The sequence below is a fragment of the Megalobrama amblycephala genome, linkage group LG17 (genome assembly GCF_018812025.1).
Source record: "Megalobrama amblycephala isolate DHTTF-2021 linkage group LG17, ASM1881202v1, whole genome shotgun sequence".
NCBI classification, from domain to species: domain Eukaryota; kingdom Metazoa; phylum Chordata; class Actinopteri; order Cypriniformes; family Xenocyprididae; genus Megalobrama; species Megalobrama amblycephala.
Window position 1 is genome coordinate 31,506,663 of NC_063060.1, and position 14,879 is coordinate 31,521,541.

A 14,879-nucleotide genomic window follows, 5' to 3' on the forward strand; every position below is an offset into this window, starting at 1 on the left:
TTAAGTCTATGGAGAGTCCCTGTAAACTACATATACAAGTGTGTGTGTGTCATTTTGGTGCAAAAAACATTTTGGAAAGCGATAAAACAGTGTTGAATGCAGTGTTTGCTTTTGCTAGAGATTTGTATAGTTTTGCATTTTGTGGTTTTGTGTTTAGAGTTTTGGGGAAATGGGCCAAAGATTCAATAAATGTGTGTAAACAATTGGGTAAAACTGTATTACAGTACATTGGTTAAAACTTTTCAGGTCCGAGTAGAACTTTAGAGTGAATAAGTGTATGACACCAACCGTCTTTCAGTATTCCTCATCAAACTGGAAATGGTGACATCATATGTCAACAGAAAAGCTCTGGCAGACACCAGCCTGAATCACTGTTGCCAAAACAGATTTGATTCACTAGGCTGTGCCAAAAAGTGTTGCTCCACTTCTCAGGGTCATATAACCACTAAACACCAACAGGGGGCACTCTTGACCAAGTCAATAAGGAAAATATTGCATATTTATGAAAGTATCCCATGTTCTCATTGCAGCTCCTCTGCGCAGACATTTATTAGGATGCACATAACCAAACATGTTTGGCATGATAATTACATAATAATGGGCAATAAAAATCAACAACCTCTTTGACCTTCACATAATACAGCAGTCAAAGACAACTTCACAATGGCACTTCATCAATAGACTTCACATTGATTCACAATAACCTCAATCACAGGTGGCATTAATTCAAGGCCTGAAAAATCAAACTCCACAAAAATATTTATAAAACAATAACTTTGTAATTGGTTCACTTTATCGGAGAATCGAGGATCTCTTCATACTCCTGTCTTTTGCTCTTGCCCACCCAGTAAAGCTTTACAGCCGTCAGCACGACAACGCTGATGATGATGATGACGCCCCCAATGATGTCATACACTGAAGGAACCATGTGGAGCACAATCAGCTGCAGAAGCATTGCCACAACAATTTCCATGTGCTGCACGGTGCTAACCAGTGCTGGATGGAACTTGTTGAGGGCATAATATACCCCCAGGAACGCCACAGTGGAGCAGACGCAGATGCCGATTAGATACCCCCACGTCTCTCCGTCCAGTGGAATGATGGGCTCCTGCAGGATGAACATAGTTGACACTCCCCACACCGTTCCGGTCCAGCCGAAGGTGAAAAGTGCTGTCCACATGCTCACCTTCTCTTTGATAGCGCGGTATATGATCATGGACAAGGCCGCCATTAAGCCCGCCATCACCGTCATGGTGTAGCCGAAAGCCTCCTTCCAGAAATCCAGAGATCTGTGCTCACCTAAGATGTTGGGAATCATGACCAAGCAGAGGCCGAAGACGCTACTGACAACCGTCACCACATCTGTCATGCCCAGTCGCTCATCGATGAGTAAAAATGCCAGTATGGCGCTGAAGACCGTCGTGGTGGCCCTCCACATGATGGTGCCGTTGCTGGGTGGCACGATGGCAAAGGAGGTATACGCGCACGTGATGGAGATGACATTGCACACGCCATAGAAGAAAAGACGCAGTCTGTAGCCTTGGGGGCCGAAGGGAGGCTCCTGGTTATAAAACACCACCGCAATGGACAACACCTGGATGACCGAGCGGATGAAGAGAAGCTCCAGCGACGGCACCCTAGAGCGGTCGGCAGCCAGGCGTGTGATGAGAGCCACGCAGCCGTGGGCCAGAGCTGCCCCGAACAGAGCGGCCCACGTCATACGCGAGGTGAACACGGAGGCCTCCCCGAAGCTCTGCAGCTGACCTCCGACCCCTTTGTCTTTTTGGTCCCCGGTTGGTTTGGACCGACTGTCAAGCGCACCGAAAAAAGTCCTGCCCGATTTGCTGTCGGTAAGATTCTTTCTGTCTGAGGTCTCTTCGACAAATGAGCCGAAGTCTTCAAAAGATGGAGCGTCATCATAGCCCTCGTCTCCAGGCTGGGGGAAATGAGTGGCGTATTTGACTGTCACTGTGTTCGGGTGGATTTTGACTCGCTTCTTTGAGCCAAGCAGATGTTTTGTTGGTGAATCCTCCATTTTCTTACAATACCAGCTGTTGTGTAGCTCCTGAATGTAAAGAGAAAGAATTGTATGCAAATTAAATACGACATAATTAAAACTTAAGACAAGATGTACAGCTCAGTATCTCTGATACAGAAATAGATTGAAATTTCATAAAGACTTCTCAAGCAAAGCAATGGCATACAGCATGTGTCCTGGTGAAGTATTTTTGGATCCGGATCGATGACCGTTATCACACTGACTTTGCCAAATCACGAAACCTAAGGCAAACTCTTTCTTTACATAAACTGAGATCAGTACATATTATATGCTTTTAAATTGTTTCCTATTTGAATATATTTTAAAATGTAATTTATTCCTGTGAAGGCAAAGCTGAATTTTCAGCATCATTACGTAGTCTTCAATGTCACATGATCCTTCAGAAATCATTCCAATATGCTGATTTGCTGCTCAAGAATCATTTATTATTATTATCAATGTTGAAAACAATTGTGCTTATTAATACTTTTGTGGAAACTGATTTTTTAGGATTCTTTGATGACTAGAAAGTTTAAAAGAACTGCATTTATTTTAAATAGAAATATTTTGTAACATTATAAATGTCTTTGCTATCATAAATAAAATTATTCATTTCTTTAGAAAAAAAGGAACAGTAGTGTTTATATCAATATTTGTGCAGCCTATTTCTCTTTCTGATATGTTTTTCTCTAACAGTGATTTTGCAAATGCCTATAGTTCATAACCACCCTAAATTATAATATTTTATGCTGTTTTTCACAGGGCAAGTTTACACATAGTTTTAAATATAAATGAAGGTATACAGTTTATTAGCATAACAACAATATTCGTTGGTCAAAACAATGGTTAGCCTATCTTTTTTGCTTTAGCCTACATTTCTGCTGTTTCGTGTTTAGTAACAATGGAAACGAAGTTTTTGTTGTCAATTCTTTAAGGTATGCATCCATACCAGAATTGACTTTTAGAAATAAACCCTGACAAATATTCTCTGGAGTAAAAAGTGTGACAACTAGCCCCGTTTCCCTTACAAGCTATTTTGAGGACATGGTCAATAATGACGCTTGCTTCGATGATGTCACATGACGCAGAAAGCAGCGGATGAAGCTGTCGTATGTGAGTGACATTTAGCAGAGAGGAACCGATTGAGCTCCTGATACTGATTTTATGAATGGAGCAGAAGGGACGCTGTGTGTAGTACTACGCAACACTGAATGTAATAGTATTCATACATACCTAACATACATGATCTTTAATAGCTTACCTAATATACCTTTTATATGAATCAGTGTGCCCATTTATAAGCAGGTGAGTTGTTATTATTTTCTTCATTTAAAACCACTTGCGCAATGACAAAGAAAAACGGCAAAATCTTACCTGTCCTCTCAGATGCCTCTCGCAATTGAAGACCCGCGAATTAACGAATTAAATCCAGTGATCATTGTTGTGTTTTTGAGGTAATATGTTTATTTCCCCCCATGACTTTTGAATGGAAATGTTTTTAGATTTGTCTAAAATGAATAATAGCAGGGCACCTCGACTCCAGTCAGCTCGCAGTAGGTCTCACAGTGGCTTTCCTCGCAGGGATGCTTGGTGCTGGCTTCTGAGATCTCAGTCGAGCTGCATGGAATATGATGAGGAGCATTTGCTCTAAGCGTGCGTCATCATTCAGGAGGAGCGTGTCATTGGCGCAGTACAACTTGACCTAACAACATTTGAATCACTCGATTTCTCTTGATTAGGCTATGGCATGAATATCATTTATACATTAACAGAAATTATCGTCGTATCAAAACTGCATATGGCTTTATACATTTTTTTCAAGGTTTTACCTCACATATTAGCCTATATTTAAACCAGTTAAAGCCAAACAAATGAATGGATCTGTTCAAAAACTCATCAAGCGTTTAATTAATGTTTATTTCAGAAGAGTCCTAGCTATTGTGTTAATTAGCTAATTAAATTAGAGGTTAGCACAAAATCATGATTGACCAGAATAACTGTAGACATCAGCTGGCAAATAGAAATCATATCAACCTAAATTATCCACCAACAAGCTAGTACACAATCACGGATGGTCCTATGACATATACAGTATAGAGCAAATAATTCTGTAGTATGCATTGCTGGGATATAGTCAGAATGACAGCCTCGGTCATCATTCATTTTCATCATATGGAAAAAGAGATGCAGTGAACGATGATTGTGACTGCCATCATTTTTGCCTTTTTTTGTTCCACTGAAGAAAGAAAGACAGAGGTTTGAAAAACAACATTAAGGTGACAGGATCTATTTAAAGTTGTCACATTTCTGTAGTATAGTATGAAAACTGTATCGTATACTGCCCTTTTCAACCATTTAAAACATGCTTTCCAAATATGATCAGGAGCCAAGAATTACCTCATTCATATTTCATGATATGATATGACCCCTGTGACTTGTGTTACTATAATGAGGGGAGATCTCAGCATGTTTTCAGCATCCCATCAGCTGGCTGATTATCGGACACACCCATGCAACCCAAAAAGTAAATGTTTATAACCACAGCCATTCATAACCAGGTTTTTAACTCACATCTTGCTTTGCTTTTCTTTTTATGTCAAGGACCAATTTATATCTCTTTGCATTGTTTTTATCTTAATGAAGCATTTAAAAATAAATATTTTGACCTTAAGTAAGTTTGTATTGCTCCTGTTTCTACAGGCAGCTTTTAATATTTATAATATAACAAGGGTGTGTGAAAATAGCAAGGCCCTGTTTCCATAGTAACTACACCAGAGAGTTCACCAGAACATGCAGAGGATCAACCATTTATCTTAAAGTGTTTATTTTTCATGTTTTAAATAGGCTGACTGCGAAGCTCCCCGAATAAACAACACATGGGTAATTTTTCTACATGCTATCAACACTTTAGTCATCAAGACACTATAACCCTCCTTCTGTTGTCCTGCCAGGCTAATGAGGTTTTCTTGAGTCAGACAGGAAGCTACATCTCATACGCACCTACTCATCAGCATTCAATTCTTTTCGATTTCACAGATTTTTGGAGTGGATCAGAAAAATACTGCAACATTAGAGTCTTGTTTTACATCTAATGTATTTTAAGTGCATGAAGAACATGTGTTTTATGTGAGCTGTCTGAAGAGGATTGTCTGTCAGCAACCATTTTACTGTCATTGTGACAGATCAGTGAGCGTATAATCCTCAGACACCTCTAAACTCTTTTCCTCTCTGTGCTGGTGTGTCGAATGATGGATGAAACTCATTCCACAGACACAGAGAACAAAGCCAAGGCATCAAGGCCATTTTCCCTGCAGCACAGTGAAGGTGCCCTTTGAATACACATTATTAGGTTAGAATTCACTTACAAAACTTATGCATATTATTTAAATGTTTCTTTCTTTAAACTGAATGTGTTACTTTTAATTAAAACACAGTATTTACATGTTTTGTCAGCCCTAATATTTAAAGTTGTAATTTCTCTTTTATAAATTTAACAGGTTTTTCTAGGTCTTGAAGTTTCGAAGGGATAGTTCACCCAAAAAACTGATGGGCTCCATTCGACTTTCATGGTAATTTTTTCCATACCATGGAAGTCAATGGGGCCGATCAACTGTTTGGTTATCCATAGTCTTCAAAATATCTTCTTTTGTGTTCAGCAGAAGAAAGAAATTCAACCTGAGGGTGAGTAAATGACAGAATTCAAATTTTTGGGTGAACTATCCCTTTAAGTGCCCCCTGAGATATGTGTATCCCTGGTGGGGAATTACTGTAGATTATTAATTTAGAGTTAATGGGAATTATTATTTTGTATAGGTGGTTGCTAGAGGGAAGAAAGGTGGTGACAATTTCAACCAAGGGTTTGAAATCAGGCTTTATATGAGCTGCTCATAATAAATAGACTGCATCTTCTTGCTGTTTTTTAAAGGGATTAAACACATCAACTCACTCCATTCAAGCATGCACAGGAAAATCCTGATAGACTAAAACAGGAAAGTGAAGCAGCAGAATCAATATAAAGTACTGTTGGACAAAAAAGAATATAGCAATTTCTTCTTTTATCCATTTTTATTGAGTCCTTTTAACATTCATAAACACTAATGCAAAAATCATTCTCTGTTTTATGTTTAATATAATAAGCAAAATAAACTAAACTGAACATCAAGCTGATATAAAGTCACATCAATCAATATAAAATCAACAAAAAACTGAAAACAAATTGCATATATAAAAAACTTAAAAGTTTAGATAGAAATGCAAATAGATCCTTATTAATCCCAGTATATATTCAGAGAATATTTCATGACATACAGACTGGCATGCTAACAAAGAGGATGAAGGTCCATTCATCATGCACGAAAGGAACAGGTGTCATTATAATTCCAGAAGCTGCAGGCAGATGTCAGGAGTAGTGGCTGTGTAACTTCACGACGCAAAAGAAAACAAACAATTTTATTATTGCAAAAGAACATGCAGGAGGAGATGGCAGGATCAAACTAACACATAACCATAAAATATACCAGACAACAAAACAAAGGAAACTGAAGGCTAAATACACAGGGGAGCAATCAAGGTAAAACAGAACAGACTAATTAACTACCAGGGAAACAAAAGCTACATTCAGACTGTCAGTCCAAATTCGATTTTTTTCTGAATGAATGCATATCCTATTGAAATCTGATCAGATTTAGCAAGTGTGAACGACCAAAAATCACATGAAGCGCATGTTTTTACAAATCCATTTCGAGCTACATTCATATGTGGTTTGAAATCCTATTGAAATACTATCAAAATTTTATTGTAGTGTTATATCTTTTCTGTGATAAGTGATTCTTGAACATACATTGTCATCTTACATTTTGTCATGTTGAGCTCAAGCTAAATAACATGATATTCATACACAGTTCAAATACTGAAATATGAGCTCCTATCTGCAGTGGTACATGAATACAGCTGTTCTGTAGTACGCCAGCACCAAGATATTTAAATAAGCCTGTTGTGCAACTCTTGAAAAAAACTGCCACATATCCTTATCTAACCTCTAAGTTAGTTATCTTGTCAGTCAGACTTTTCCCCAACGCTACAAGAGGCAAGAGAAACGGACTAAGACAATGAACTGTTGTTCAGGACATTGGCATAATTATTTTAATGGTATAAAAATGGATAAGGTATTTCTTGTAGAGAGAAACAAAAGCTGATCACTTTGAGATCTGAAAATACTTCTCTTTCTGGGAGCTGAGAATGTCAGTGCAATGGATAGATGTATTCTGTTTAAATAAAACCTGAAACAAAAGCAGATGATGATTTTTTAGCTATTGATGGCTTTATAATCATCGTGAAATAGACTGGATCACTGATGTCATTTGAATGTAATAATTGTGTTGTGCCATTAATACATTTAAATTACAATACCTGTTTTACTGCAACATGAGATCACACTTTATTGCAGAAATCAGTTAGAAGACTGATGGATTACAATGACAAACACAGAGCAATCAGCATATGAATTTCAATTCAAGGCTTGTTGCAAATGATTTTTTGTGCAAAAAAATCTTCTATTGTGTGGTGTCATTGTGATTATTTAACTGCGTCCCCAACTTAAATCATAAATATCGTAAATATTTTTGGTATTTACAGTGGAAAACAAAATAGAAAAAAAGTTTATGGGTGATCTTCTTTCTCAATACTCCACTTTCATGGCATGTTTGTGGCTGCCAAGTTTCAGCTAAAGAAGCACGCAACATCCGGTAGGTGACGCTTGCTCACTCTCATTGGCTGTCGCTGGTATCACGTCAGAGGCAGCCCGATCAAAAGTAGTATATATTAAACACACTGGCACAGAAACATTTTTGATATTTATGATTTGAGATTGAGGATGCTCGTAATGACACCACACAATAGAGGGTTTTTGGACAAATAATAGTCTGTTATAGAATGCATTGCGGAATGAAGCATGTCACCATTGTTAAGATTTATATTTTGGTTTCTGAGTTTTGGTGTCTTACTGAGCCTAACAGGTGTTGCAGTTCAAAATGCTTACTGTACAATATAGAATTACAGTCTTATTATAATTAATAATTAAATAATTTGAATGAATCCTAGATGACACCAGACAGCTATACAATGATTGTATCTTTATCAAGCAGACAACACCATCAGCTTCTCTTTTAACAACAAACGAAATCACAGCAGCCAAAGTACAAATAACTTTAACAGGTCAAGAGTCAAACTGCACAACTAAAGCAAATCTTGCCCACCATATTGGTGACTGAAATGAAGTCAATCTGTTTAGACAAAAGTGAAGCTGGTAATGCTGTTTGTGGAGTTGTTTAATCTTCCTCTGCTGAGATCTTGAAATATTTAATTCATGTGATACGATTTGGTACTGCATATTTATACATATATTGAACATATACGCCAGTGGTCTCAAACTCAGTTCCTGGAGGGCCACAGCCCTACAGAGTTTAGTTCAAACCAGCTCCAACACACACCTGCTTGGAAGTTTCTAATAATCCTGAAGACCTTGATTAGCTGGATCAGGTGTGTTTGATTAGGGTTAGAACAAAACTGTGCAGAACTGTGGCTCTTCAGGAATTGAATTTGAGGGATTATTAACAGGATCAATGTACAAACACTGTCAAAAATCTGTTTAAGAAACTGAGTAGGAACAATGTCAAGAGAAGAGGTAGTAAGCTTCAACTTTGCAACTATATCTATTAAACAGGGCATAGTAATTTGCCCAAATGGCATCTGAACAAAATTTCATGGAGATATTTATTCACATTTCATTTTCACAACAAATTTTACAAAAATATGTTCAGAGATTAACGTTTTCTCTGTTGTAAGTATAAACACTCTGGGTTCTATTCGTACCCCCTCCGAGTGGGACTTGAACTCAGGTTGCCGGCATAGGAAGCGGGCACACTAAAGGAGGCTAAAAACCACAGTCTCTAACATCTTTGCTGGTGCACCTCTTGTCGGGGAGTGAAGTTTACCTGTACACCACTCTACTAGCTGGTCTTCATTACACTCACCCCCTTAAACCTCACTCCCATCCGGGTCATGGCACTAACATAACCCCACCCGGTCCTAACCACCCGGCTCTGAGCTGAACAAAACCGACCATCTTTGAAATATTGTAACTGAACAAAACAGACCGTCATTGAAATATCGCAACCAAATAAAATCGACTGTCATTAAAATCTCGTAACTGAATAAAACCGACGGTCATTGAAATCTTGTAACTGAACAAAGCCGACAATCACTGAAATCTTGTGACGAGGCAAAGCTGACTGTCTTTGCAGTTTCGTAAAAGAACAAAGGAACAAAACCATCAGTCTTTAAAATCTTGTAACTGTAAAAAACTGACCATCATTGAAATCTTGTAACTGAATAAAACCGACCATCATTGAAATCTCCAAACGAAGCAAAACTGACTGTCTTCGAAATCTTGTAAAAGAACAAAGACACAAAACCGACTGACATTTAAATCTTATAATGGAATAAAACCAACTGTCATTGAAATCTCAAAAACTGACTCTCTTTGAAGTTTCGTAAAAGAACAAAGGAACAAAACGACTGTCTTTGAAATCTTGTAAAAGAACAAAGACACAAAATCGACTGAAATTGAAATCTCGTAACCAAACAAAACAGACCACTACTGAAATCTCATAACGGATCAAAACCGACCAACATTGAAATCTCCTAACAAAGCAAAACCAACAGTCTTTGAAATATTGTAACCGAACATTGAAATATTATGACCAAATAAAACCAACTGTCATTGAAATCTCGTAACTGAATAAAATCGACCGTCATTGAAATCTCATAACGAGGCAAACGAGGCAAAACTGACTGTCTTTGCAGTTGCGTAAAAGAACAAAGGAACAAAACCAACGGTCTTTAAAATATCGTAACCGAACAAAACAGACCATCATTGAAATCTCATAACGGAACAAAACTGACCATCCTTGAAATCTCAAAACCGAATAAAACCGACCGCCATTGAAATCTCTTGTTCTGAGATTCTTGATAGCCTTGTGGATAGTGTGCTGACATCTGGTGCTGTTGCATACCAGGAATCACGAGTTCAATTGCTGCCTTGTGGACTTTTTTGGATCCCGTCTGCTTTCTCTCTCCAATTTTGCTTCCTGTCAACATATTTCACATCATAATAAATGGCAAAAAAGCAATTTAAACTGAAGCTGGTTAAAATGGCAAAAAAGGCAGAAAATGAACATTTAAACTGATGCTGGTTAAAGTCCATCCACACAGAGGATAGAATCAGCATCTTTTAAGTCACTACATCAACAGCTCTCATCATTTGGGGGGGGATATTTGCCATCGAATTCTGCCCCCCACCCCCCCACCCCAAGATATTTATCAAATTGGTCTTGCACTTCCCGATGGCTTTGTGGATATTGTGCTGACCATCTGGCGCAGCTGCACACAACGAATCCTAGGTTCGAGTCCAGGCTCGTGAAATTTTCTGGATCCCATCTGCCTTCTCTCACCAATTTTGTTTCCTGTCAACATATTTAATATCATTATAAATGGCAAAAAGTCAGAAAATGAACAGATGGATGTAACATTACCTCCCCCTCCCCGGAAGGCGTGTCCTCACGCCTCAGATGAAACTGTGGGGAGGGGGGTGGGTGCCCTGGAGACCTACAGGCAGGTGCGGGGGGTGCAGGTGGGTGCAGAGGTCTCCAGGGCAGTACTAGGTCCTCGGCCCTCATGGCGGGTCTGGAGCTGTGGGCAGCCGTGGCTGGTCATGGGCCGAGGGCGGCCATGGCTGGTCAGGGGCCAGGGATGGCCACGACGGGTCTGGAGCCATGGACGGCCATGGCAGGTCTCTGAGCCCACCCCCATCTTTCCCACCCACAGGTACCCTTCCCCACAAAAAAAAATTCTTTGGAGGACTCAGGGGTTTGAAGGGCTCGTGGAGCTACGGGCACGGCGGCAGATGGAGCAGAGTCAGGAATTGGGGTCCAGTTCGTGAACTTGATAGGCCTCCTCGCCTTCTACGATGAGGGGAGGAGGTCTCTGGTCACCGGCCCCCTCTAGGTTCATCCTCCTCTCAGACCACCTGCGAGCTTAAGCAGAGAGACATGGAAATACGTGAGATACGGTATTCTGGAGGTAATGCAAGACGGTAAGAAACTGGGGTTATTTGACGGATGATTTTGAATGGACCCACGTACCTGGGACTGAGCTTTTTACAGGGGAACCGAAGACAGAGATCCCTGGTTGATAACCAGACCTTATGACCCGGACGGTAATCAGGATGAGGCCGGCGTATACGGATGCCTGACCGCCCTCTATAGGTGAACGTGAGCCCCGTTCCACACTGCACACTGGTAACCCAGGATGCATTTAAAGGCCGTGAGTCCAGTGGCTGGCCTCTGGAGCGAATTTTGGGCGTATTCGACCCAGAACAGATACCAGCTCCAATGGGACTGGTTCTGGTGGCAGTAGGAACGGAGATAGCAAATGAGTTCCTGATTCATCCTTGACCGTTGGCCTCAGGATGATAGCCGAACGTCAGACTAATGTTTACGTTGAGCTTTTGGAAGAAGGCTGACCACAAACGTGAAGTGAACTGGGGACCTCTGTCAGAGACAATGTCTTCGGGAAGACCATAGAAATGGAACACGTAGTTGCAGAGATGTTCCACGGTCTCAAGGGCAGTCAGGAGCTTGGGCAGAGGGATGAAACAGCAGGCTTTCGAGAATCGCTCTACCATGGTGAGTATGGTGGTCTGTCCCTGAGAATTGGGTAAGTCGGAGATGAAGTCAGTGGCTATATGGGACCAGGGCCGCTGTTGTATGGGTAAAGGATGAAGAAGTCCAGCAGGTAGTTGACGGGGTGATTTTGTGGTCTGACAGATGGCACAGTTATGGATGAAAGTGATGACGTCAGATTGTAGAGATGGCCACCAAAATCGGTTATTGACGAGTTGTGTGGTTGCTGCTATGCCTGGATGTCCAGTACTGGGTGACGTATGTATCAGTTGCAGGACCCTTTGATGAAGGGAGGATGGTACGTAAGTGCGTGTTGCGGGGCAGTCAGCAGGAGGTGGTTCTGTCTGGTGATCTCAGTCATAATGTCCCATTGGATGGGTGCAAGGATAATGGAGGAAGGGAGGATGGGTTCGTTGGTAGGTGGAGTGGCAGTAGACTCGAATTGGCGTGAGAGTGCATCAGCTTTTGTGTTCTTGGACCCTGGTCGATAGGTGACGGTGAATTGGAAGCGTGTGAAGAATAGAGCCCATCTGGCTTGACGATGGTTCAGATGTTTGGCAGAGCGTAAGTACTCCAGGTTTCGGTGATCTGTTAGCACCATGAAAGGGTGTTTGCTCCCCTCCAACCAATGCCGCCACTGCTCCAAAGCGGCTTTTATGGCCAAGAGTTCACGATCGCCCACGTTGTAGTTCCGTTCGGGCAGGGTAAGTTTGCGTGAGTAATAGGCGCAGGGAAATAGCTTGGGGGGGACTGCCATGACGCTGAGAGAGAACCGCTCCGATTCCCGTGCTGGAAGCATCCACTTCCACAATGAATGATGACATACCCCAGGAAGGAAGTTGAGGTCTGATGAAACTCACATTTCTCTAGTTTGGCGTAGAGCTGGTGCTCGATGAGTCTCTGGAGAACAGCCCGGACTTGACGAACATGATCAGGGAAAGTATCTGAGTAGATAAGGATATCGTCTATGTACACTATCACCCACTTATTGAGCATGTCACGGAAGACGTCGTTTATGAAAGCCTGGAAAAGCCAGGCCGAAAGGCATGACCCGGTATTCGTAGTGCCCAGTGGTGATGGAGAAGGCCGTCTTCCATTCATCTCCCTCTCTTATGCGGATTAGGTTGTAAGCGCTTCGGAGATCAAGTTTGGTGAAATAGCGAGCGGACCGTAGCTGTTCTAGGGCTGTTCAAGGTCTCAACCACCGTCCTTTTATTTGACAAAGAAGAAGCCTGCTGATGCCGGAGAGGTGGATGGTTGTATAAAGCACTTGGCTAGTTCTTCCTCGATGTATCGCTGCATAGCTTCAGATTCTGGTTGAGAAAGTGGGAATATGCAACCCTTCCGCGGTGTAGACCCCGGGATGAGGTCGATGGCACAGTCGCTGGTGCGGTGTGGTGGTAGTTGGGCAGCTTGAACTATGCTGAAGGCCTCGGAGAGGTCGCTATATTCGCTGGGGAGCTGATCGTTGGGTAATGTGGATTCATTACAGATTTGGCGTTGTGGAGACTGGAGACAGGTTTGACGACAATAATCCGACCAGTGTGTTATCTGGTTATCTGCCCAGGAGATATGTGGATTGTGCTGGCGTAACCACGGTAACCCCAAGGATGATGGGATTCTGTTTTGAATTGATGATGAAGAAGCACAGTGTTTCTCTGTGTAATGACCCGATCTGAAGTGAAATGTCGTCAGAGGTGTAGTTGACCTGTCCAGTCCCCAGGGGGCGTCCGTCTAGAGCAGCCACTGACAATACAGATTCACAGGGGATGAGCGTTATGTTCTGTGACTTCGCAAAGTTCAGATCCATAAAGTTACCAGCTGCACCGGAATCTATCATGGCATGTGTCTGTATGGCTTCATCTTTAAATAACAGTCTTAAATCTAACATTATTCTCATCTTAAAACTAACATTATTCTAACATTATTTTAAAGTTATTCTAACATTTTTCTAACATTATTCTAACATTATTCTAACGTTATTCTAATGTTATTTTAACGTTATTCTATCCTTATTCTAAAATTTTTCTAGCATTATTTTAATATTATTCTAACATTATTCTAATGTTATTTTAACATTATTCTAATGTTATTTTAACATTATTCTATTGTTATTTTAACATTATTCTAACATTATTCTAACGTTATTTTAACGTTATTCTATCGTTATTCTAACATTATTCTAGCGTTATTTTAATATTATTCTAACATTATTCTAACGTTATTCTAATGTTATTTTAACGTTATTCTATCGTTATTCTAACATTATTCTTGCATTATTTTAATATTATTCTAACGTTATTCTAACGTTATTTTAACATTATTCTAATGTTATTCTAATGTTATTTTAACGTTATTCTAACATTATTCTAACGTTATTTTAACATTATTCTAACGTTATTTTAACGTTATTCTAACATTATTCTAACGTTATTCTAACATTATTCTAACATTATTCTAATGTTATTCTAATGTCATTTTAACGTTATTCTATCGTTATTCTAACATTATTCTAGCATTATTTTAATATTATTCTAATATTATTCTAATGTTTTTTTAACATTATTCTAACTTTATTCTAACATTATTGTAACGTTATTTTAACATTATTCTAACGTTATTCTAATGTTATTCTAATGTTATTTTAACGTTATTCTATCATTATTCTAACATTATTCTAGCATTATTTTAATATTATTCTAACATTATTCTAACGTTATTTTAACATTATTCTAATGTTATTTTAACATTATTCTAACTTTATTCTAACATTATTGTAACGTTATTTTAACATTATTCTAACGTTATTTTAACATTATTTTAACATTATTTTAACGTTATTCTAACATTATTCTAACCTATTTTCTAACATTATTCTAACATTATTGTAACGTTATTTTAACATTATTCTAACATTATTGTAACGTTATTCCAACATTATTCTAACATTATTGTAACGTTATTCTAACATTATCCTAACATTATTCTAACGTTATTTTAACATTATTCTAACATTATTCTAATGTTATTTTAACATTATTCTAACATTATTCTAACATATCCTATCTTAGGTAATAACTAATCTTAGGTAATAACTGGAT

At 39.4% G+C, this 14,879-nt stretch overlaps 1 protein-coding gene across 1 annotated transcript; it reads right to left on the reverse strand.

Annotated features, from left to right (window-relative positions):
- Positions 1-518: 518 nt before the first annotated feature.
- On the reverse strand, positions 519-3,694 carry slc35g2a (solute carrier family 35 member G2a). The gene is made up of 2 exons (XM_048164546.1): positions 3,413-3,694; positions 519-2,065 (listed from the first exon to the last, which is right to left on the reverse strand). Exon 2 carries the CDS (start codon positions 2,033-2,035, stop codon positions 788-790), a length of 1,248 nt encoding a protein of 415 aa, XP_048020503.1. The 5' UTR covers positions 2,036-2,065; positions 3,413-3,694; the 3' UTR covers positions 519-787.
- Between the last annotated feature and the right edge of the window lie 11,185 nt (positions 3,695-14,879).

Bases quoted from the DNA above. Each gene is read 5' to 3' on its own strand.
- slc35g2a (XM_048164546.1), bottom strand. From the start codon at position 2,035: ATGGAGGATTCACCAACAAAACATCTGCTTGGCTCAAAGAAGCGAGTC.